The 23,274-nt window shown below is 37.5% G+C and overlaps 1 protein-coding gene across 3 annotated transcripts in view; it reads right to left on the reverse strand.

Moving 5' to 3' along the window:
* The window catches only part of CCDC175 (coiled-coil domain containing 175), a 118,737-nt gene extending 98,258 nt beyond the window's left edge, over positions 1–20,479 (reverse strand). For 2 of the 3 annotated variants that reach the window (XM_072629348.1, XM_072629347.1), the window contains exons 1-4: positions 20,346–20,479; positions 18,827–18,912; positions 4,791–4,929; positions 3,742–3,877 (exon numbers count right to left, since the gene is read on the reverse strand). In XM_072629348.1, coding sequence (XP_072485449.1) covers positions 3,742–3,877; positions 4,791–4,929; positions 18,827–18,912; positions 20,346–20,421 — 437 coding nt within the window. In that variant the 5' untranslated portion in view covers positions 20,422–20,479. The remainder of the gene's footprint in view (positions 1–3,741; positions 3,878–4,790; positions 4,930–18,826; positions 18,913–20,345) is intronic. The other variant, XM_072629349.1, reaches the window with a different exon arrangement.
* Between the last annotated feature and the right edge of the window lie 2,795 nt (positions 20,480–23,274).

The following is a 23,274-nucleotide window of genomic DNA, read 5'->3' on the forward strand; positions in this document are numbered from 1 at the left end:
CATTGAGGGAAGGGGTAATCAGAATGCAAGATGTTATGGGAGAAGGGGAGAGATGGGGAGAAAAATCGGAATTCAAAATTTTGTGGAAATGAATGTTGAAATCTAAAAATAAATAAATCTATTTTTAAAAAAAGAAGCAAGAAAAGAAGGGAGGAAAGAAGGAAGAAAAGAAGGAAGGAAGGAAGAGAAAAATAGAATGTTTCAGTCTATATTTAGACAAAATTAGTTCTTTCTCTGGGGGCTAATAGCATTTTTCATCTTGAGTCCTTTGGGACTGTCTTGCATCATTGTATTTCTAAGAATAGCTAAGTCATTCACAGTTCTTCGTTATACAATATTGCTGTTACCATGTACAATGTTCTGGTTCTGCTCACTTCACTTAGTATCAGTTCATGTAAGTAATTTCAGATTTTCTGAAATCACCTTAGCAGATATCTTCTTAAAGAATACATTTTTGACTACTGAAATAGGAAGTGGCAGGAGAGGGTACATAATAGTGAATACATCTGGCTGCTCCACACAGAACATGTCACATTCTCAGTCAAGTCTTTTGCAACTCTTTCCAAAGAGTCATTCATCAATAATTTAATGTCCAGTCTTTTGTCCTACAAATGGTAAACATACTACCACAGGGCCCAGTCTCTTTGCTGGACAGGAGAGAAGTCACTATTTACTCTTTTGGTTTGCTTCAGCCTCTATAGAACAAATATTCATAGTGGAACTGTGTAATTCAACATTGAAGTTCCTGGTTTTTGGCAGTTGCTGGTAGTTAATAGTAATTTGGTTCCAAGTATCTTTCACCAGTTTCCCTCATGACTGCCTTGAAATCTACCCTAGCAGTATGGTAAACTTCAAGTCATGTTAAAAACATACATAACTATATAAACTTTTGTGTGTACGTATATAACTAGATGCGTGATTATCTCTTCAATGTTTCTTAAACTGTGGGTGATGACCCCATATGGGGTCATGTAACTGAATGTGGGGAGGGGTCATGAAAATTTTGCAGCAGTGGAAGGTTTCTGAATGAACAGACCAAAATATCAATATCAAATATTCCACTAAGATTTAATTCTTTATGTAAAAATAAACAAGCACATCCATCTCATTATTATGCTAATTTATTTTCATTTTAACAAATGTTAAAATCATGTGTATAATAAATGTTTCAAAATCAATTTCTTTATGATTTATTATCAGTAAATGTTTGACTTATATACCTGTTTTATATACATGTATATCTATTTTATATACTTGTATGTAAAAATATACATATATATAAAAATTTCTCAGATGAAAAGAGGTCATGAGTGAAAGAAAATTAAGAAGCCCTGATCTACATAACTATACAACTACATTCACACACACAGACACACACACATATATATATATATATACACATACATCTATAATCATGTATGTATGATAGCTATACATACCTATATATATAAGTATATGACTAGGTACATATATAACTAAACACATCTATATTACTATATAACTATATATGCACACATATATAACTTTATATACATTTATAACTACTAACAGAGATACATAACAAGAATATGTTCATTACACTAGCCACAACCACAAGCCCAAAGGAAATACAAAACATACCACTCACTTATTGACAGAGAGGGGATGAACTTAAAACATAGAAAGGACAATACATTTTTGGACATAGCTAATGTGGAAATTAATTGGTCAGACTAAATAGCTACGTACAGACGGCTTTGCTTTTGGTGGGGGGTTGTTTTTATTTGCTTAATTGGGAGGGGGTTGTGGAAAGGGCCAAATAATTTTAAAAATTTGTTAATTGAAGACTCAAAATAAAAAGGGCAAAAATAAAATAATGCCAAAAATGCATCAGAGAGATGAAGCAGGATGAAAACTGAGAATAGACATGAGACTTGGCGATTAAGGGGTCGTTGTTAATGGAGAGAACAGTTTCATCCGTATTATGAGGTTGGAAGTCATATTTACAAAGGGAGCAAAAGCTACGAAAGAACAAGTAGAGGCAGTACATAGAGACAGTTTTGTTTTTTTTTTTTTTGTCTACCAATTTGTCCAAGAAAGGAAAGTAAGATAGGAGATGTGAGTTGATAGAGTTTAGTGAGGATTTTTTTTTTAAGGATGGGGAAAGATGGGCATTTTGAAGTTAGTAGGAAAGGAACTAGCAGATAGGGAAAAATCAGAGATTTAAGAGAGAGGGGATGACTGAGTGATATTATGCTAGAAAAGGTGTGAAAGGATGAGACCGAAGGCATAGGTAGAGAGGTTGACCTTAACAATGAGAAAGACCATCCCATATTATAGACTGAGGAAAAAGAGGTAAGGGAGGAAAATGATATTACAGGGTTTTGTGATGAAGAGAAAGAGAGAAGAGTTGGCTTACAATAAATGGTCACCATTTTCTCAGTAGAATAAGAGATGAGGTCTTCAGCTGAGCGGATGGGGAAGGTGTAGTAAAATTTAAGAGAGAAGAGTGTCAGAATCACTCCGTGGGACGTGAAATGGGGAAACAACTAGGAAGGAATAAAAGGAATGTCTTCCTTCAGTGATGGTCTAGGCTAGGCAACAACGAAAAATAATATTATAACTTCAAAGGCTCCTTGAGGAAACTTTGAATGCTATCTCTCCATTGAGTGGATATAATGAACTTACCGCCATGACCACCACCACCACCACCACCACTATCACCACCACCCTCACTTCCCATTCAACTCTTGGCAGCCTTTTCAGTTAAACTCCCAGCTTAAATTATTATCACTCACAATCCCAATCTGTAAGAAACCTGGTGCTAAGGGATTATAGGGTCTGGCAGAAAGGAGCCAATGTGAGATCTTACCCTTCTAACATCCCAGATCAATTCCACGCTTTTTATATACATCTGAATAGTGGGTTACATTCTCTTTCCCCAAGTTCTCAACTTTAGCTGTCACTTTTTCTGTGACCTCTGGGTGTCCAGTTCATTTACCATCAGTACTTTTATTATTCTTAGTCCCTCTTACAACCCTCACTGCCTGGCAAGCAAGGAGGTGGAGGGTTCCTTAAAATTTATAATTTTCTGTTATATAGTACACAATAAATGCTGTCCCATCTATACATTCATTTATATCATCTTACCATTAGAATGTAAATTCAGAAATAGTTTGATTCTTGGTATTTGTATCACCTGAGCCTAGTGTGTAGTGGGTGCTTAATAAATTCTTGATCAATTGATTCTTTGAACAATTTTTATGATGGTTTCTTGCATATCCTCTACTCTTCCCATACAAGGTTTTATCTATTTATTTAATTTAATTTCTTTAGTACCTTATTCAAATATGTATTTTCTTATTTGCACATATTTATGTTTTTCATATTATGCTCATTGGTTGTTGCAGTTCACTAATTGCTATTATTTCTTCTATTTAATAAGTGTATTTTCCTTTAGAACTCTCTTCTTGGAATCTTTTGTCATTATAAATAAGAAATTTGTCACCAAAAGGACTATTTTAACATCATCTGAAGCATTTGTCATCAACAAAAAGTTGAGCTATGTAGTGTAAAAAAAATTAGTTTAAAAAGATATGGCCCTGAATCAGGAACTTATAACACATGAGTAATTTGCTTAGGTTATATAAACAAGGCTTGAAAAAACCTGTAGCTAATTGCAGAGAATAAGTATTATTTGCCCCAATCATTAAATTTTAATAAATTTTTAGAGAAGCAATTGCAAAAATAATAAATATTTACCGCAAATCAAAATTCTTTTTTTCCAGAGTGTTTAGTTGTCCATTCAGTAGTTCAATTTCATATTTGACCTTTTCAATTGCAATATGTAATTGACTTATCTCATCTGTATTTGATTTGCGGGCAGCAAACACAGCATCTTAAAAATAAGTAATAACATTTATAAATATTTCACATTTGTAAAAATAATCTTCCTAATGCATAGATCTAATGATTGTCCCTTTCTTGAGCAAGAATTTTTAGTGGAAAAAATCCCAACACCTCAATTTGATTTCAAGCCCCTTTCTAATTTGTGCCTCACCTAACTTTCTAGGGTTATTCACAATACTCCCCTTCATATACTTTGTATTCCAGTCAACGTGACATACTTGCTTCCCCCCTTAAATTCAGTGATGCCTTTATACAAATTTTCCTCTCTCTATAGAATGCGCTCCTTCACCTCTGCCTAGAGATAGTGCAGTGGATAGAGTATGGACCTGGACTCAGGGAGGTCTGAGTTCAAGTCTAACCTCAGAAACTTATTAGCTGTGTGACCTTGGGTAAGTCACTTAACTTCAATTTCTTCAACTATAAAATGGGGATAATATTCACACCTACATCCAGGATTGTTGTGAGGATCAAATAAGATATTTGTAAAGTGCTTAACATACTGCATGACACATGGTGCTTAATAAATGCTTGTTTCCTTCCTTAACTTCTTTAAAGACTCAGCTTGACTGTCTTCTTCTCTAGGAAGCTTTCTCTGAGCTCTCTAATTGTTAGTGCTCCTTCCAACCTCAAATTAAATTATCCTTCTTTGCTTATCTATTTACATATTTTATCACTCAGTGGAAGATAAGTTCCTTGAGATCAAGTACTGATTTTTATTCATGTGTTTTTCCACAACCCAAGCACCTAATATATAGTAGGAGCTCAATAAATGTTTGTTAAATTGAATTAAATTTCAGAAAGAGCAAAAGCATTGAAAATTTATTTCAAAACATGAACAAAATTTTTTTTACAAAATATTTTTAATTTTTTACATTTGAAATATTTTTTTCCATCAAAAATACCTTCTATTTCCCTGGCAATGTTTCCTGGAAGACGCCATAGTATAAAACGCAGCCTGCTGATTTCTATGCTTTCAATTTCTAGAAGATCAATTGTGGTTTTCCTCATACATTCCTGAAAATTTATGTAATGTTTGAGAAGCTAAAACAACAAGAATTAGAACAGGGCAGAACAACAATGCTCCACAAATGTTTTCAGAGATCTAAGTTTGGAATTTTTATTTGACATGCTCCCAAAAGAGTACAGAAAAATTGGGGAAGTTCTCCCAATCTATTTTATAAATACCGCATTAATCAATATGCTTTTTGATGTCTACTTTTTTCATATACTTATCTTATGGTCTTCAACTTTGCTGAGGCTATTGTCTCAGTATTTTTGCTGATTCTGTAAGATTTTCCAAATAAACCATCATACCAACATCAAATACGGTTAGTTCTATCTCTTCTTTACATATGGTTATATCTTTAATTCCTTTCTCTTATTTGATAGGTAAGAGACATTAAGAATATTGCAAGCTCTGAAACAGAGGACCTAGCCTCCATCGAGTTTTTAACTAGACTGAAGGAAAAGAGAGAGCACTTGACAGTGGCCAAGGGTAGAGGGCTAGCAGTAATAAGTTCAGGGGCACAATGATGATCGCAGAGAGGAAGGGAAAAGTATTATTGAACATGTTGCTAACTTCTGAGACAAGCAGTCTGACTGTTATAAGCTTGGTTCCACTGGCTGAGCTACTAATCAGGAAGAAACAATTGGGGTAGGAGAATGGAATGGCTGCATCAGACCAATACTGCTTGCTATAACAGTCCCTTTGAGAACTATGAAAGGTTTACCTTTCCTTTCTCATTTCTCTAGTGTCAGTAGTAAGGGGATAGGTGCTTTCTCCAAGACTTTTTCTATTTCTTTATTTGTGTTTGCTGACTTAGTCTCCTATAAACTATTCTCAATCACATGTGCCCTTTGACTCATCTAAATGCAGGGATGAGTGCAATGAAGGATAGCAGTGACTAACTTTTGCTAAGACTTTTCCTAACCAAAAGTTTTGAGGAAAGTAGAAAGAATTTAAATGATTTTGATTCATGACTTTTTATGAAGTTAAGAGGCAGAAATAACTTTAATATGGATATTTACTCTCCCCTACTTCCTCATTCCCTAAATTAAAATCAGAGTACTATTTTTGCTGTCTGGAATAAGGTTGGGGCTTTGGGGTCACTCACTCCTTCCCCCACCCCCCCAAATCACGTGCTCTCATAGGGGATCAAGGGTGGAATTATCTGGTGGGAGGAAACTAGGTATGTCCTGATCTAGCTAGTAATACCTATATTCCTAAAGCTCCAAAGAGCAAGTATCTATGATTTTTGGTCTTATATAGCCAAACCTCACCAGACAACTCCATCTAGGGGCTACATGGGTATTAGACAAGACACACACACTGCTCCTGATCTGCCTCCATTGATCTTCATCCAACATTCTCCATCATGTTTCTCCCATGACTCCTGGATTTTCTTGCATAAACATACATGTTAATATACAGTGCTACTTCCCCCTTCCACTTTTACCTAATATGATTCCTTTGAACAAATTACACTCTGTCAGAGCTATATTCCATGTCAGTAGTGTCATTTCATTGAATCTCAGTGACAGATTTTTGGTTCAAATTTACATCCTAGCTTTTGGATCTATAGTTCATCCTCTTTATGGCATAGTTTATTTAGAAATCACAAGCACTTGAAAGCCTTTGGAGCTGGTATGTTAAGACATATCTTTGGAAGTGAAGAACATAAGTAATGTCATAGTAGTGAGAGACCATTTCACTTTTTATGCACAAGTTTACCTAACCAGGAGCCAGATAACTTCCACAGTAGCCAAAGTATTGTGGAAGAAGTACTTCTTTTCTCTTCAAAGGCTTCCACAGTTGCCATTAATGTTGAGATTTGAGACCAAATTATATAAGATGATGCCAACTTTGGAAGGAACAAAGAAATCTAGAATTATTCCTTACCAGCCTCAAGGAGGTCTTTAATCAGCATTTAAACTGTGAGTTACTGAGTGCTGGAAATTCTTAAGTCTGAGCAAAAGTCCAAAGGAATTAGCATTTAGCATATAATGCCATCAAGAACAATGCTACAGGTTTTACTTTGTATGTGAGATTGATTATATAAGATCCTATTGTGTGAGGAATTGTGGAGACTCAGAACCAGTGTGTCACTTGACTGGGCCCAGATGAACTCTGAAAGGAACACACAACAGTATGATGCTTGAGTTTACTTTCAGGAATCCTGTCCTGAGAATCCTGTTAATAAATCTTGGTGGCCATCATGGCCATACTTAGGTAAACAGGAAAGAAAAAAATGTTATTCAATAAGATTAAACAGTTTACATTACTACATATGAAGATGATACTTGTAACTCTTGAGAACTACATCTCTATCATGGCAGTTAGAAGGAATATCCATAGAAAGAGGGTGTGAGTATAAGTTGACTTTAATATCACAATATAAAAAAAGAAATAGAATAAGTGAGGTCCAGAGAGAGTGATACGAGATAGTCTTACAGATATAATCAAAAGGGCTTTAAAAGGAGTACTCTCTTGAGTCCTCTATTTGAAGATCAAATTTTCTGTTCAACTCTGATCTTTTCATCAGGAAAGTTTCAAAGTCCCTGCCTTTTTCCCTGAAAGATTAAGCTCAAATTTGCTGGGAAATTGATTCTTGGTTATAATCTAAGATACTTAGCCTTATGGAGTATCACATTCTAAGCTCTCTGATACTTTAATGTGGAAGCTGCTAAGTCCTGTGTAGTAATGACTGTGACTCCTTGATACTTAAATTGCTTCTTTCTGGCAGTTGTGATATTTTCTCCTTGACCTGACAATTCTGGAATTTGGTTGCAATATTACTTGGAAATTTCATTTTGGGATGTCTTTCAGGTAATCAGTGAATTCTTTCAATGACTACTTTACCTTCTGGTTCTAGGAAATCAAGGCAATTTTCCTTGATAATTTCTTGAAAGATGCTGTCCAGGTTCTTTTTTGATCATGGCTTTCTGTAGTCCAGTACCTCTTAATTTATCTTTTCTGGATCTATTTTTGAGGTCAATTGTATTTCCAGTTAGGGATTTTACATTTTCTTCTATTGTTTTTTATCCTTTTGATTTTGTTTGACTAATTTTTGAAGTCTCATAGAGTCATTAGCTTCCACTTGCCCAATTGTACTTTTTTTTTCTTTTTTTTTTTTTGTAATGTTTAACAATCACTGCCATACAATTGTGATTTTATCCCCCCTCCCTCCCCACAACTGCATACAATTCTGTATAGATTCTACATATACTTTCCTATTGAGTATATTTTCACTATAGTCATGCTATGTAGTCATATACTTTCCTATTGAGTATATTTTCACTATAGTCATGCTATGTAGTCAGACTAAGATAAATGAATCAGAACATGATACACAAACACATACACATACACAAACATGATCTGCTACAATATGTGAGTGACTTCCATATTTCTCTCTCTGAGTGTGGCAGGCATTTTGCCTTGAGATCCTCCATTGGGATTTTTTTTTTTTGGTAAGAAGTTCTTGTGTTATTACAAAAATCTAAGTCTACCAGAAAAAACTCTCACACACTGTGGTTGTTGCTGTGCATAAAGTTCTCCTGGTTCTGCTCCTTTCACTCAGCATCAGGTCATATAAGTCCTTCCAGGCCTCTCTGAAGTCTTCTTGTTCATCATTTCTTATGGCACAATAGTACTCCATTACACTCATATACCATAATTTATTCAGCCATTCCCCAATTGATGGACATCCCCTTGACTTCCAGTTTTTGGCAACTACATAGAGTGCTGCTATAAATATTTTTGTACATGTGGGACCCTTTCCCATTTTTATGATCTCTTGGGGATATAGTCCTAGTAGCGATATTGCTGGGTCAAAGGGTATGCACATTTTTGTAGCCCTTTGGGCATAGTTCCAAATTGCTCTCCAGAATGGTTGGATGCACTCACAGCTCCACCAACAATGAATTAGTGTTCCAACTTTCCCACATCCTCTCCAGCATTTATCATTTTCTTGTTCTGTCATGTTTGCCAATCTTATAGGTGTGATGTGGTACCTCAGAGTTGTTTTGATTTGCATCTCTCTAACCAATAGTGATTTAGAGCATTTTTTCATATGATTATAGATAGCTTTAATTTCTTCCTCTGAAAATTGCCTGTTCATATCCTTTGACCATTTATCAATTGGGGAATGACTTGTATGATTGTACATTTGGATCAGTTCTCTATATATTCTAGAAATGAGGCCTTTATCCCCGAGCTTAGCTGTAAAAATTCTTTCCCAATTTACTACATCCCTCCGGATTTTGGTTGCATTGGGTTTGGTTGTGCAAAAACTTCTCAGTTTAATGTAATCAAAGTTATCCATTTTGCATTTCATAATGCATTCTATCTCTCCTTTAGTAAAGAATTCTTCCCTTCTCCATAGATCTGATAAATACACTATTCCTTGCTTCTCCAGTTTATTCATGGTATCAATCTTTATACCTAAATCATGTACCCATTTGGACTTTATTCTTGTGTATGGTGTCAGGTATGGGTCTATGCCTAATTTCCACCACACTGTTATCCAGTTTTCCCAGCAATTTTTGTCAAACAATGAGTTCTTATCCCAGAAGCTGGGGTCCTTGGGTTTATCAAACAGAAGGTTGCTATATTCCTTGCCTACTGCATCTTGAGTGCCAAGTATATTCCACTTGTCTACCTCTCTGTTTCTTAGCCAATACCAAGTGGTTTTGATAATTGCTGCTTTATAGTACAGTTTGAGGTCTGGTAGCGCTAGGCCACCTTCCCAAGCATTTCTTTTCATTAGTCCCTTTGATATTCTGGACCTTTTGTTTTTCCAAATGAATTTTGATATTATTTTGTCCAGCTCTAGAAAGTAATTGTCTGATAGTTTAATTGGTATGGCACTAAATAAGTATATTAATTTGGGTAGAATTGTCATTTTTATTATATTAGCCCGGCCTACCCATGAGCAACTAATGTTTTTCCACTTACTTAAATCTGACTTTATTTGTGCAAAAAGTGTCTTGTAATTGTGTTCATATAATCCCTGGGTTTGTTTTGGCAGGTGGACTCCTAAGTATTTTATACTGTCTACCCTAACTTTAAATGGGATTTCTCTTTCTATCTCTTGCTGTTGGACTTTGTTGCTAATATATAGGAATGCAGAAGATTTGTGTGGGTTTATTTTGTACCCTGCAACTTTGCCAAAGTTGTTTATTAATTCTAGTAATTTTTTACCTGAATCTCTGGGATTCTCTAGGTAAATCATCATATCATCTGCAAAGAGTGATAACTTAGTTTCTTCTTTGGCTATTTTAATTCCTTGGATATCTTTATCTTGTCTAATTGCTACAGCTAACATTTCTAGTACCATATTAAATAATAGTGGTGATAATGGACAACCTTGTTTCACCCCTGATCTTATTGGGAATGCATCTAGCTTATCCCCATTGCATATAATGCTTGCTGAAGGTTTTAGATAGATACTGCTTATTATTTTATGGAAAGTTCCCTTTATTCCTACATTCTCCAATGTTTTTAGTAGGAATGGATGTTGTATTTTGTCAAAAGCTTTTTCTGCATCTATTGAGATAATCATGTGGTTTTTGTTAGCTTTGTTGTTGATGTGATTGATAATGCTAATAGTTTTCCTAATATTGAACCAGCCCTGTAGTCCTGGTATGAATCCTACCTGATCATAATGTATTAATCTCATGATAAGATGCTGTATTCGTTTTGCTAGAATCTTATTTAAAATTTTTGCATCTATATTCATTAGGGAAATTGGTCTATAATTTTCTTTCTCTGTTTTGTCTCTTCCTGGTTTGGGTATCAAAACCATATTTGTATCATAGAAAGAATTTGGGAGGACTCCTTCTTCCCCAATTTTCAAGAATAGTGTATGTAGTATTGGAATTAACTGTTCTTTAAATGTTTGATAGAATTCACTTGTGAATCCATCTGGCCCTGGAGATTTTTTCCTAGGGAGTTCATTGATGGCTTGTTCAATTTCTTTTTCTGAGATGGGGTTGTTTAAGTAATCAACTTCCTCTTCTGTTAATCTGGGCAATTTGTATTTTTTAAAATATTCATCCATCTCATTTAGATTATCGAATTTGTGGGCATAAAGTTGGGCAAAGTAGTTTCTAATTATTGTTTTAATTTCCTCCTCATTGGAGGTGAGTTCACCCCTTTCATTTTTAATATTAGTAATTTGGTTTTTTTCTTTCTTTTTTTTAATCAGATTGACCAAAGGTTTATCAATTTTATTAGTTTTTTCATAAAACCAACTATTGGTTTTATTTATTAAATTCAATAGTTTTCTTAATTTCAATTTTATTAATCTCTCCTTTGGTTTTCAGTATTTCTAATTTGGTATTTACTTGGGGATTTTCAATTTGTTCTTTTTCTAGCTTTTTCAACTGCAAGCCTAAGTCATTGATCTCCTCTTTCTCTATTTTATTTATGTAAGCATTCAGAGATATAAAACTTCCCCTAATAACTGCTTTTGCAGTATCCCATAAGTTTTGGTATGTTGTCTCACTATTGTCATTCTCTCGAATGAAATTGTTGATTGTTTCTATGATTTCTTCTTTAACCCAACCCTTCTTTAGAATTAGATTATTTAGTTTCCAATTGATTTTTGGTTTCTCTTTCCATGGCCTTTTATTACATGTAATTTTTAATGCATTATGATCTGAAAAGGATGCATTGATTATCTCTACCTTTCTGCACTGGATTGTGAGATTTTTATGTCCTAGTACATGGTCAATTTTTGTAAATGTTCCATGTACCGCTGAGAAAAAGGTATATTCTTTTCTATTCCCATTCAATTTTCTCCAGACATTTATCATATCTACCTTATCCAGAGTTTTATTTACCTCCTTAACCTCTTTCTTACTTATTTTGAAATTAGATTTATCAAGTTCAGAGAGGGGGAGGCTGAGGTCCCCCACTAGTATAGTTTTGCTGTCAATTTCTTCCTTCAACTCCCCCAACCTCTCCTCTAAGAATCTGGATGCTATACCACTTGGAGCATACATGTTTAGTAATGATATTGCTTCATTGTCTATGGTGCCTTTTAGCAGGATATAATTTCCATCCTTTGATGAGATCTATTTTGGCTTTAGCTTTGTCTGAGATTAGGATTGCTACTCCTGCTTTTCTTACATCAGCTGAAGCACAATATATTCTGCTCCATCCTTTGACCTTTATCCTATGTGTATCCCCCCGTTTCAAATGTGTTTCTTGTAAGCAGCATATTGTTGGATTATGGCTTTTAATCCATTCTGCTATCCGTCTCCGTTTTATGGGAGAGTTCATTCCATTCACATTCACAGTTATGATTACAATCTGTGTATTTCCCTCCAACCTCTTTCCCACCATTTGTGCCTTTAGCTCTCCCGTCTCCCTTCCCCTCCTCAATAGTATTCACTTTTCTCCCCCTCCTCCTGCAGCCTTCCCTTCCTTCTTTTGACCCCCCTCCCTTTTAGTTCCCTTTACTCTTATTGCTTCTTTCCTCCCTTTTAGCCACCCTCCCCTTTCTTCCCCCTTCCCCTCCTACTACCTGTAGAGCTAGTTAGGCTTATCTACTTAAGATTATTGTTCCCTCCTTTGAACAAATCAGATGAGAGTACCTCTCAAACAATGCTCATCTCCCTCCCCTCCTTCCCTCTACTATAGTTTTGTACTTCTTCCTGTGATATAATTTGCCATTTTCTGCTTCCCCCTTTCCACACCTCCTATTACATTCCCTTCTCATACTTAAATCATATTTTTGACATGACATCATTTACTTTATGCCCGTTCCCTCTACATATATCCCTTTTATCATAATAGCTGCACAGTTCTCAAGATTAACAGGTATCATCTTCCCTTATAGGGAGGTAAACAGTTTGCCCTAATTGAGTAGCAAGTTTTTGTTTTTGTTTTTTCCCCTCTGTTTACCTTTTTATGATTCTCTGGAGACCTGCATTTGAAGATCAAATTGTCTATTGAGTTCTGGTGTTTTGGTCAGGAAGCTCTGGAAATCCCTTATTTCGTTGAATGACTTTCTCCTTGCCTGAAATGTTATGCTGAACTTTGCTGGGTAGTTGATCCTTGGTTGAAGTCCCAACTCCTTTGCCTTACGGAATATTGGGTTCCAATTCTTTCGATCTTTTAATGTAGAAGCTGCAAGGTCCTGTGTGATCCTGACTGTGTGTCCTTGATATTTGAATTGTTTCTTTCTGGCTGCTTGTAGTATTTTCTCCTTCACTTGATAGCTCTGGAATTTGGCAACTATATTTCTTGGGGTTTTGAGTTTGGGATCCCTTTCGGGAGGGGAACGGTGGATTCTTTCGATGACTATTTTGCCCTCTGAGTCTAGTACTTCTGGACAGTTTTCCTTGATGATTTCCTGGAAGATATTGTCCAGACTCTTTTCTTCATCATGGGTTTCTGGCAGGCCAATAATTCTTAGATTTTCTCTCCTGGATCTATTTTCCAGGTCAGTTGTTTTTCCAATTAAATATTTTACATTTTCTTCTATCTTTTCATTCTTTAGATTTTGTTTGACTGATTCTTGTTGCCTCATTGAGTCATTAGTTTCTACTTGCCCAATTCTAATCTTCATCGTAGTGTTTTCTTCAGTTAGCTTTTCCATCTCCTTTTCCATCTGACCAATTTTTCCCTTTAAGGAGCTATTTTCTCCATTTAATTTTTGTACTTCTTTTTCCAATCGACCAATTTTCCCAGTTAGGTTTTGGGTTTCCTTTTCCATCTGATCAATTTTCCCAATTAGGTTTTGGGTTTCCTTTTCCATTTGATTAGCTCTTCCTTTTAGGGAATTATTCTCTCCAGTTAATTTTTGAACTTCCTTTTCCATTTCTTCAATTTTCTTTTTCAGGGTGATGTTCTCATCAGTGAATTCTTTTTTTATAGTTTTAAAATCATTGGCCAGTTTTTCTTTTATATCCTTCTTCAGACGTTCCAGGTAATCTAGTTGTGCTTGCGAGAAATTCATAGTCCCATCTGAGGTTTCAGATGGAAGTACAGTCTCAGCTCTAACCTCTTTGGTGTTTGTGTTTTGGTCCTTATCCCCATAGAAAGATTCTATGGTTTTTTCACTTTTCGTCTGCTTTTTCCGATTCATGATGTTGGCTGAGTGTTGTAGCTTTTGGTTCTTTCAGTCAGAAGGTACAGATCTTTAAGTTGAGCTGATGTGTGTCTAGGCTAAAAGCAGGCTTTTGTTTTTTGTTTCCCCAATCAACCCTGGGGTTAGCTTGTTAGGTGTGTGGGAGGTGTGGTCTGGTCTCAGGCTATCTCCTCAGCTGACTTGAGGCAAAGGCAAGGTCAGGGGATGGTAATCCCAGCTTCCCTTTTGTCTTCCCTTTTCCCCTGGAGGGCTGGGGCATGCCTAGAAGCTAACGCGTGTTCCCGCCCCTCCTGGGGCTCGTCTCCCGGCTCTGAGGCTTGCCTGGGTCTCAGTACGAATTTTCTCTGCCCTGGGTCGTCTGTCCCTCCAGATCGCCTCCACCACAGTAGGAAGAATCCCCCTTTGCCACTTTTCCAGCCTCTGGTGTTATGAGACCACCCACCCCCTTCTGCTGTTCCCGCTGATCCAGGATTAATCTGGGGAAGAATTTTATGGTTCCCTCAGGGTCATCAGGGGGGAGGAGAGAGCACTTACTGATCACTCTGCCATCCCAGTTCCTGGAAGTTCAAGTAGTGACCCACCGAAGTCCGTCTTCAGGCTGAAGATTTCAAGGACTGCTGCGCTGATGTCTGGCACTCAGCGGCTCTCACCAGCTCGGCCTGGCTTATCTCCTGCTCCGCTGGTCTCGCCCGCCACTCTCGGGCTCCTCTGGTCCCCTCCACCCTGCCGCGCTGACCGCGCTGCGCTGTGCACTGGGGTCTTACCCCCGCGGAACAGATCCCTCCCGTGGACCCTCCGGTCCAGCCTGGGCTCCGAATCTGTCAAAGTCCGTCACCCACTGGATTTTACACCTCCAAAGTCTGGTCAGACTCTCCCCCCAGATATATCCAGAGGAGTTTTTCCAGGAGCTTAGGTGAGTCGTTGCTTTCACTCCGCCATCTTGGCTCCGCCCCCCCAATTGTACTTTTTAAGGAATTATTTTCATCAGTTAGCTTTTGTACCTCCTTTTCATTTGGCCAATTCTTCTTTTAAAGGAGTTGCTTTCTCAGTGGATGTTTTCCCCCATTTGACCAATACTACTTTTAAGAATTTGCTTTCTTCAATCAATTTTTGTTCTTCCTATTCCAAATTGTTGACTCTTTTTTCATAACACTCCTGCATAACTCTCATTTCTTTTCCCAACTTTTCTTCTACCTCTCTTACTTATTTTTAAAATGCTTTTTGAACTCTTTCAAGAGGACTTTTTGCATTTGAGACAATTCATATTCCCCTTTGAGGCATCACATGTAGGCATTTTGACACTGTTGTTCTATTCTGAGTTTGTGTTTTGGTTCTCTCTGTCACCATAGTAGCTTTCTATGGTCAGGTCTCTTTTCAGGGTTTTGTTTTGTTTTGTTTTTTTGCTCATTTTAAAAAGTTAAGCTCTGTTCTTAGGGTGTAGGGGACACTGTCCCAAGTTTCTTGTTTTGGGGTCCAAGGATCTAATTACTCTTTTTCTGCCCAGGGCTTCAGGTGCTCATGACTGGCTCACTGCACAGGGGTGGTCTGGCCTAGTCATGCCTTTCTTACTTGGGTTCCAGTGCTGGCAATTTGCCTTCTGCACTGGAGCTGGAGGCCTCACAGCTGGTCTACTGTACTACTAGCCTGCTGAGCCAGGATCAAGGTGCCTCAGTTACTGATCTGTACTGTGACTAAGAGACTTCCACTGGCTTGCTGGGACACCATTTGCACTATGTTTCACTCCCTTTTACCCAAGTGAGACAGACCTTTACTGAAGTCCTTCTAAGTAATATTAAACTGGTAATTGCTTTGCTCTGCCTTTTTGTGGATTCTGTCATGCCAGAACCCATTTAAGAGGCTTTATTTGATGTCCCTCCTCAAAAGTGTTTACTCCTAATTACCCCCTCCTCTCATCTACTCTCCCTTCTTTCATACCCCCTTCTTCACTTCTCTCCTACTTTCCTGTAATGTAAGATACATTTTCAAACCAAATTGAGAGTGCATGTTATTCCCTCCATAAGCCAAATCCAATGAGAGTAAGGTTTGCCTTTACCCTCTCACCTCCCCCCTCTTCCCCTGCACTAAAAAAGCTTTTTCTTGCTTCTTTTATGTGAGAGATAACTTACCCCATTCTATTTCTCCCTTTCTCCTCCCAATATATTCTTCTATCGCCCCTTAATTTTAGTTTTTAGATATCATTCCTTCATATTCAACTCACCCTGCACCATGTAGTGTAATATAATATTCCTCCAACTACCTAATGCTGAGAAAAGTCTCAAGAATTCCAAATGTTATCTTTCCATGTAGGATGTAAACAGTTCAACTTTAGTAAGTCCCTTATAATTTCTCTTTCCTGTTTATCTTTTCATGCTTCTTTTGATTCTTGTGTTTGAAAGTCAAATTTTCTATTTAACTGTAGTCTTTTCATCAAGAATGCTTGAAAGTCCACTATTTCATTGAATTACCATTTTCCTCCCTGAAGTGTTATACTCACTTTTGCTAGGTAGGTGATTCTTGGTTTTAATCCTAGCTCCTTTGACTTCTTGAATATCATATTCCTAATCCTTTGATCCCTTCATGTAGAAACTGCTAACTCTTGTGTTATCCTGATTGTGTTTCCATAATATGAAAATTGCTTTATTCTGACTCTTGTAATTTTTTCTCCTTGACCTGGGAGCTCTGGAATTTGGCTACAATATTCCTAGTTTTCCTTTTGGGATCTCTTTCAGGAGATCATCCGTGGATTCTTTCAATATCTATTCCATCCTCTGGTTCTAGAATGTCAGGGCATTTTTCCTTGATAATTTCTTGAAAGATAATATGTAGACTGTTTTTTTGATAATGGCTTTCAGGTACTCCAATAATTTTTAAATTGTCTCTCTTGGATCTATTTTCCAGATCGTTTTTCCAATGAGATATTTCACATTGTCTGCTATTTTTTCATTCCTTTGGTTTATGTTATAGTTTCTTGATTTTTCGTAAAGTCATTATTTTCCATCTGCTCCATTCTAATCTTCAAGGAATTATGTCCTTCAGTGAGCTTTTGGACCTCCTTTTCCATTTGGCCAGTTTTGCTTTTTAAGGCATTCTTCTCCTCATTGGCCTTTTGAATCTCTTATGCTATTTGGGTTAGTCTGTTTTTAAAAGTGTTATTTTCTCCAGCATTTTTGGGGTCCCTTTTAGCAAGCAGCTAACTAATTTTTCATGATTTTTTTGTATCACTCTCATTTCTCTTCCCAATTTTTCCTCTACTCCTCTTACTTGATTTTGAAAATCCTTTTTGAGTTCTCCCATGACCAACCGATATTTTTCTTGGAGGCTTTGGATGTAGAAACTTTGACTTTGTTGTCTTCTTCTGTTTGCATATTTTGGTCTTCCTTGTGAGCAAAGTAAGATTGTATAGTCTGATTCTTTTTCCATTTTTTTGCTCATTTCCCCAGCTATTTACTTGATTTTTGAGCTGCTTGTTAAGGTAATTCTCTGCTTCCAATGGAAGTGGGGGTGTACTGTCTGCCACTCAATCCCCCCACAATCTATGGGTCTAGAGCTCCAGAAATAGCAGCTGCTACTGCCCATGCTGTAGATTTGTCCTCCCCTTTTCTAGCTCTGAGCCTGGGGCCAGACTACTCTACTCTCTCACACAGGTCAGATAGGTTTTCTTCCATTGACCTTCTAATTTGTCTTCAATGTTTTGGGGTTGTGAAATTTGGAAACTGCCACAGATGCCAGTGATTCAGTCCCCCTTAGGCATGCTCAGGTCATGTCTATGCCTGCGCAACCCACACTGAACTGTGTTCTGTTCCCAGCAGGGTAAGAGATGCTTCCCTTCAATCTTTCAGACTATCTTGGGCTGGAGATTTCCTTCACTCTATCATTCTGTGAGTTCTTCAGCTCCATAATTTGCTTAATCATTTTTTACAGTTATTTGATTGGATTTGGGAGGAGAGCTCTGGCAAGTCTGCTTTTACTCCACCATCTTGGCTCCAACCACAATTTTTCAAATTCTTAAGGAATATTAAATACACAAAGCCATGAATGGTTTCCAGCCTAGCAAAATATATTCTTTGTGTGTAAATTTGCTCCACTATGGTGTCATACTAGATTTTTTGCAAAAAAAACTTGAATATTTTTCAGTTTTTATATACAAAGCATCTTGAGGAGGTAAATCTACAAAGGGAAGAGACTACTTTTTTCTGGATAAAACTTGTGGAAGAAATCCTGTAGCTTTCAGTTACAACTTACATAGATAGTAAATTTTTTCTAGATTTTGCAAATAATATGCTTCAGTATTTCAGAGTAGAAATGATTTTTGTGAAGCATATCAGATGATATTACAGTGTTATTGTAGGTTGGTACTAAGCAATGTATATAAAGAAGTTGATGAATTTTTTTCTAATTACAAAACTAAGGTAGTATAATCCTTATCAATTTATTTTCAATGTTCAAGAATTTTAGATTCTCTTATAAAAATTTTGTTTCAACTACATTCAGTTCCCAAACTCTTCACCCTCATCCTACTTACACATACTTTAAAACTCAACTCAAATTCCATTCATTCCATAATTTCTTTCCTAAACCACCGAGTTGGTAACAAACTATCCTCTCGGGACCAACACAATGCATTTCGCTTGTCTCTCTCTATTATACTTAATGACAATTTTTTCTTATATTTACTTACGTGTCATGTGCCCCTGATAGATTATAAATTTTATGTAGACAGGTAGTGCTTTATCTAAACTTTTTAACTACCCCAGTACTTAATAAGTACGTTGTTTTGTCTATAGTAGGAACTTGAATATTTAAATCTGTGTCAATAACATTTATGGATTATACAATACCAGTTTTTTAACTGCTTCAGCAATGTCCTCAAGAAGAGTCTTAGTTTCTTGATTGAATTGAAATTGTTCATTTTTCAGAGATTTTTCTTCAAAAAAATAGAATAAAATCCTTAGATTATTTTTACATGCAATCTAACAAAATTTTGACTACTGGTATTTACTTACAAAGAGATATCTTCTAAACAGAGGGTTTGACCTAGAAATATTAAATACTAAATTATTTTTCTTGAACTACTTTTATTTTTATAACACATAAATGAATAACCACCTTGCAAACTCAGAAATTCCTCTGCTACAACCTAATAGCTCCCTCTATTTTATACATCTTATCCTCCTTTTTATCTCTACCTTGATCTCTAGGGAAAGTCTCCCTCTTTTTCCCAATTTATTACCATGGTCTCAGTTACTTGCTTTCATTCTTGACCCTATAATTGATCAGTTCAATCTTTCATGGTTCCTTCAATCTTGAGTATCTGATAGTCTGCTTTTCCTATATGTGCCAGCCCCAGGGTTATTTCCACCATCTGCCTTCTCAGCACCTTATCCCATGCTTCTGAACAGCACTGCAGAAAATCACCTAAGTATGTCAGCTAAGCTCACTACAATTTTATGTTATTTCATATCAAGTGGACCAGCAATGAACTTGCTGATTGCATTGCTAGGAAAATTCTAGATTGAATCTTTAGTGTTGTGGTTACTCAATTTCTTACAGAAGAGAACAGTGACTACACAAAACCAGCATGGTGACTTCATCAAGAACAGGTTACCCCAGACTAAGCTTTTTTCCTTCTTTAACATGGTTACTAAATTCTTAGATCAGATGAATATTGCATTTGGAATTGGTTGTATGGTTGGTCTCAAAGAGTGGTTGTTGATGGGCAAATGTCAATTTGACAGGAAGTCTCCAATAGAGTGACCCCAGAAGTCTGTGCTTGGCACTCTGCTGTTTAAGATTTGGATAAAGGCATAGATGATGTGCTTGTCAGATTTGCAGATGACACAGCTTGGGAGAGATAATTAACAGTGGGTGAGAAAGTCAGGTTTTTTAAAAGATCTGGAGAAACTGAATTGGGAACCATGATGGGAACTAATGAGATCACCAACTGAAATAGTATGGAAGAAGAAGAAAGCAAGGCCCAGGAAAGAGCCCTGGCCCAGGATGGTTCTGGGGACATGGAAAGGTCTTTCTACCTTTACTTAGGAGCCTTGGAAGAATAGGCAGCAGATGTAATATGGTAAGAATCCCATAGGCTTAGAACCAAAAAGGCCCTGAGTTCAAATACTGTCTCTGTGCTTTATTTGTTATCTGACTTTGGGCAAGTTGTTCACCCTTTCCATTTCCTTCTTTGTAAAATGAGAGAGAGAGAGATGGAGTAGAGGACCTCTAAAGTCCCTTCCAGTTCTTTAATCTAATCTCTAAGGGATAAAGGTGGGAGAGGACACAAAACTTTTCCATGCTCTCCCTCCCCCTTTCTTCCACCCTCCATCCATGTTTCTCCAGAATCCAGAGAATCCTTACCGACTTCAAAGAGCTTCTCCAGCACTGCCAAGGCCACTGAAGAGCCCAAGGAGAGAGGGCAGGCACTATCATCCATAGCTGCAGAGGAAGGAGTCAGCTAGTGGTTACAAGTCTGGGCCAGTTGCCCTGGCAACAAGAGCAGGGAAGGTGTGGTGGAGGAACAGAATTTCCCAGAGTCCCCTGGGGATTGGAACAGGCACTGCAGGAAGCATCCTAGGGGACAGTAGAGGGAAGGCATACTTAAAGTAGGCTGACCCTGCCCTGGCAGCCTAAGCCACCTTCTAATACAGTACCTACTCAGGCGCTCCTTCCACTCTTATAAGAGTACACTGGGAAACAAAATGTTATCAGAGTTTTCACATATTTGCTTTATAAAAGCTCACTAAAATATTATATTTACACTGGTCCAGTTCTCAAAAGTCTATCACTCATCCATCTAGATCTTTAGGAAAGGGAATTTTTCTCAGTATGTAGACCTGAAAGTAAGGCCTCTGAGTTCTTTGCCTGACATAGGTTTACAATTCAGTTTTGTAAATCTACCTGCCACACAACTGTCACCCATGGCTCCAAGAAGTTGTAGCATGCGAATCAGTTATATCCTAGTTACACTCTTTCAGCAGATAGGCTAAGCCAGGTTGAGAGCTGACAGGCCTCAAACTTCTCATTTAAATAGGGGGATGTCTACCCTAAGGATGTGCAGACTTCCTCCAGCAGAATGGGTGGGTGGGAACAATTATTTACAATCGCTATGAAGATGGCTGAAATAGATGCTGTGGAGCCATTAGACTTTGGTCAGACATTCAACATGCTAAGGACATCCATTTCATCCTGGACCATTACCAGTCATTGTGACTTTTATCTTGCCACCGGACTTTTATGTAATGGGAGACCTAGACACACTGGCCCTTTTAGGCTAAGGCTTTTTTAGGTTCTCACTTTGAGTAAGGCCCATTCAGTTAAATAGGCCTCTTTAAGAAGTGAGTCAAGGGATGATCCCTTAATTTAAAAAAAAATCAGACTTGGAGGGCCTTCTCCGTTGTCCTCATGAAATATCTGGCCATGGGACCTAGACGGTTCTGGAGAAGAAAGTGAGGCTGGTGACCTTGCACAGCCCTCTCTTACTCAAATCAAAGTCAACTGCAAGTCATGTCATCATTTTCCTGATGTCAAAGTCCTCTTTAAAAATGAAGGGCAAACAAAATCTGTGCATAGTCCAAGCTGCCTGAAGGAGGACCCAGCCAGCTGGGTAACTCAGCTCATCCTGTCCTTCTCTCTTTCCTCTCCAAAGGAAGGTAAATTTTGGTGGCCAGAAGCTGCCCAGTTAACTTGGGGTTTACTGACTGGACTTCTTCCTTCCTTCCTTCCTTCTTTCCTTCCTTCCTTCTTTTTTTCTTCCTTCCTTTCTTTCTCTTTTCTCAAAGACCAAACCTTAAACCCATTTCACTCTGGAGTTCATATGTTGGACCACAATAGGTCCTGCCCAAGCACCACTTAATGGACCTTCTGGCTCAGAGTGAATATCAATAGTTTCTTTTTTGACCAGAACCTCTGAGGATCTTCCCCTTCCAGTTTGATTTTTTTTTTTAATTAAAGGGGCTATCCCTTGACTCACTTCTTAAAGAAGCCTATTCACTGAATGTGCCTTATCTCACTCAAAGTGAGAACACAAAAAGGCCTTAGCCTAAAAGGGCCAGGGTCTCCAGGGTCTCTCGTTGCATCCTGGGCCATCTCCAATTGTCCTGATGCACTGGACCCAGATGGCTCTGGAGAAGAAAACAAAACACAGCCTTCCCTTACTCAAAGCAAAGTCAACTGAAAGTCATGTCATCATTTCCCTGATGTCATGGTCCTCTTTGAAAATGAAGATCAAGTACAACATGGACTTCCATGATTCTGGAAGACAAAGTGAGGCTAAGAACTTTATGCCACTCTGTCTCACTTAAATCAGTTCGCACACAAGTCAACACATCATCCCCTCTTAAAAACAAAGAACAAGCAGCAACAACAGTTGGATTCATAGGCACTAAATTTTAGAGCTCTCAAGGGCATGCTGTCTTAACATCTGCTTTACAGAAAAATATGTAGGTCCTGGAAACAAAATGCTGAGAAAGTGACTACAGAGTCCCTACCCCTGAGGAGACATCATAGTACCAGTACTGCAGAGAGAGAGATGTCTGGCCCTGGAGTCAAGACTTCAGATGTTTGCTGCCTATGGGAGCTCAAGTAAGTCCCTTAAACTTCTTGTGGAAAATTTTCCCCAATTGTAAAATAAAGAGTAGGATTAACCTCAAACCAAAACTGGAGCAACTAAATGGTACATAAGGATCCCTGCAGGTACATACTGACTTAGAAAATCACATATTAGCATTATCTATGTTTTATTCTATTTTTCATATATTTTGTTAAATATTTCCCAATTACATTTTCATCAAATTTGAGCCCCACTTGTGAGTACTGTGGGCCATACAAGTATTTGGCACCAGTGGAACAGATGATCGTTGAGATCTTTTGAGTTCTAGTTCTAGTTCTATAAGCCCCAAGAAGTTTATAGTTTAATAGAGGAATGAAACAAATATAAATAACTATTGTGCCAATAGTGAGGGTTGGGTTTGAACTTGGATGGCACAGGAAACACCTGAGGTGCTATATATAGTAGCAAGCAAGAATGCCCAAACCCTAAGAAAATGGCAAATCTCTCCAATATCTTTGCCAAGAAAAACCCAAAATGGAGTCACAGAGAGCTGGATTCAACTGAGTTGACTTAACAATAAGTCCTGACCTACAGTTTACAATTTAACCAATAAGAAAGTGTAATGTACATGTTGCCCACCAGGTGGCAAAATATCCAAGCCACCAGCTAAGTTGTTTCCTGAGAGTCTACCTAATGAGGTTCTAAGGGTAGTCTATGAGAGAAGCTTGAATGAATCTT

Source organism: Notamacropus eugenii, chromosome 1 (genome assembly GCF_028372415.1).
Source record: "Notamacropus eugenii isolate mMacEug1 chromosome 1, mMacEug1.pri_v2, whole genome shotgun sequence".
NCBI classification, from domain to species: domain Eukaryota; kingdom Metazoa; phylum Chordata; class Mammalia; order Diprotodontia; family Macropodidae; genus Notamacropus; species Notamacropus eugenii.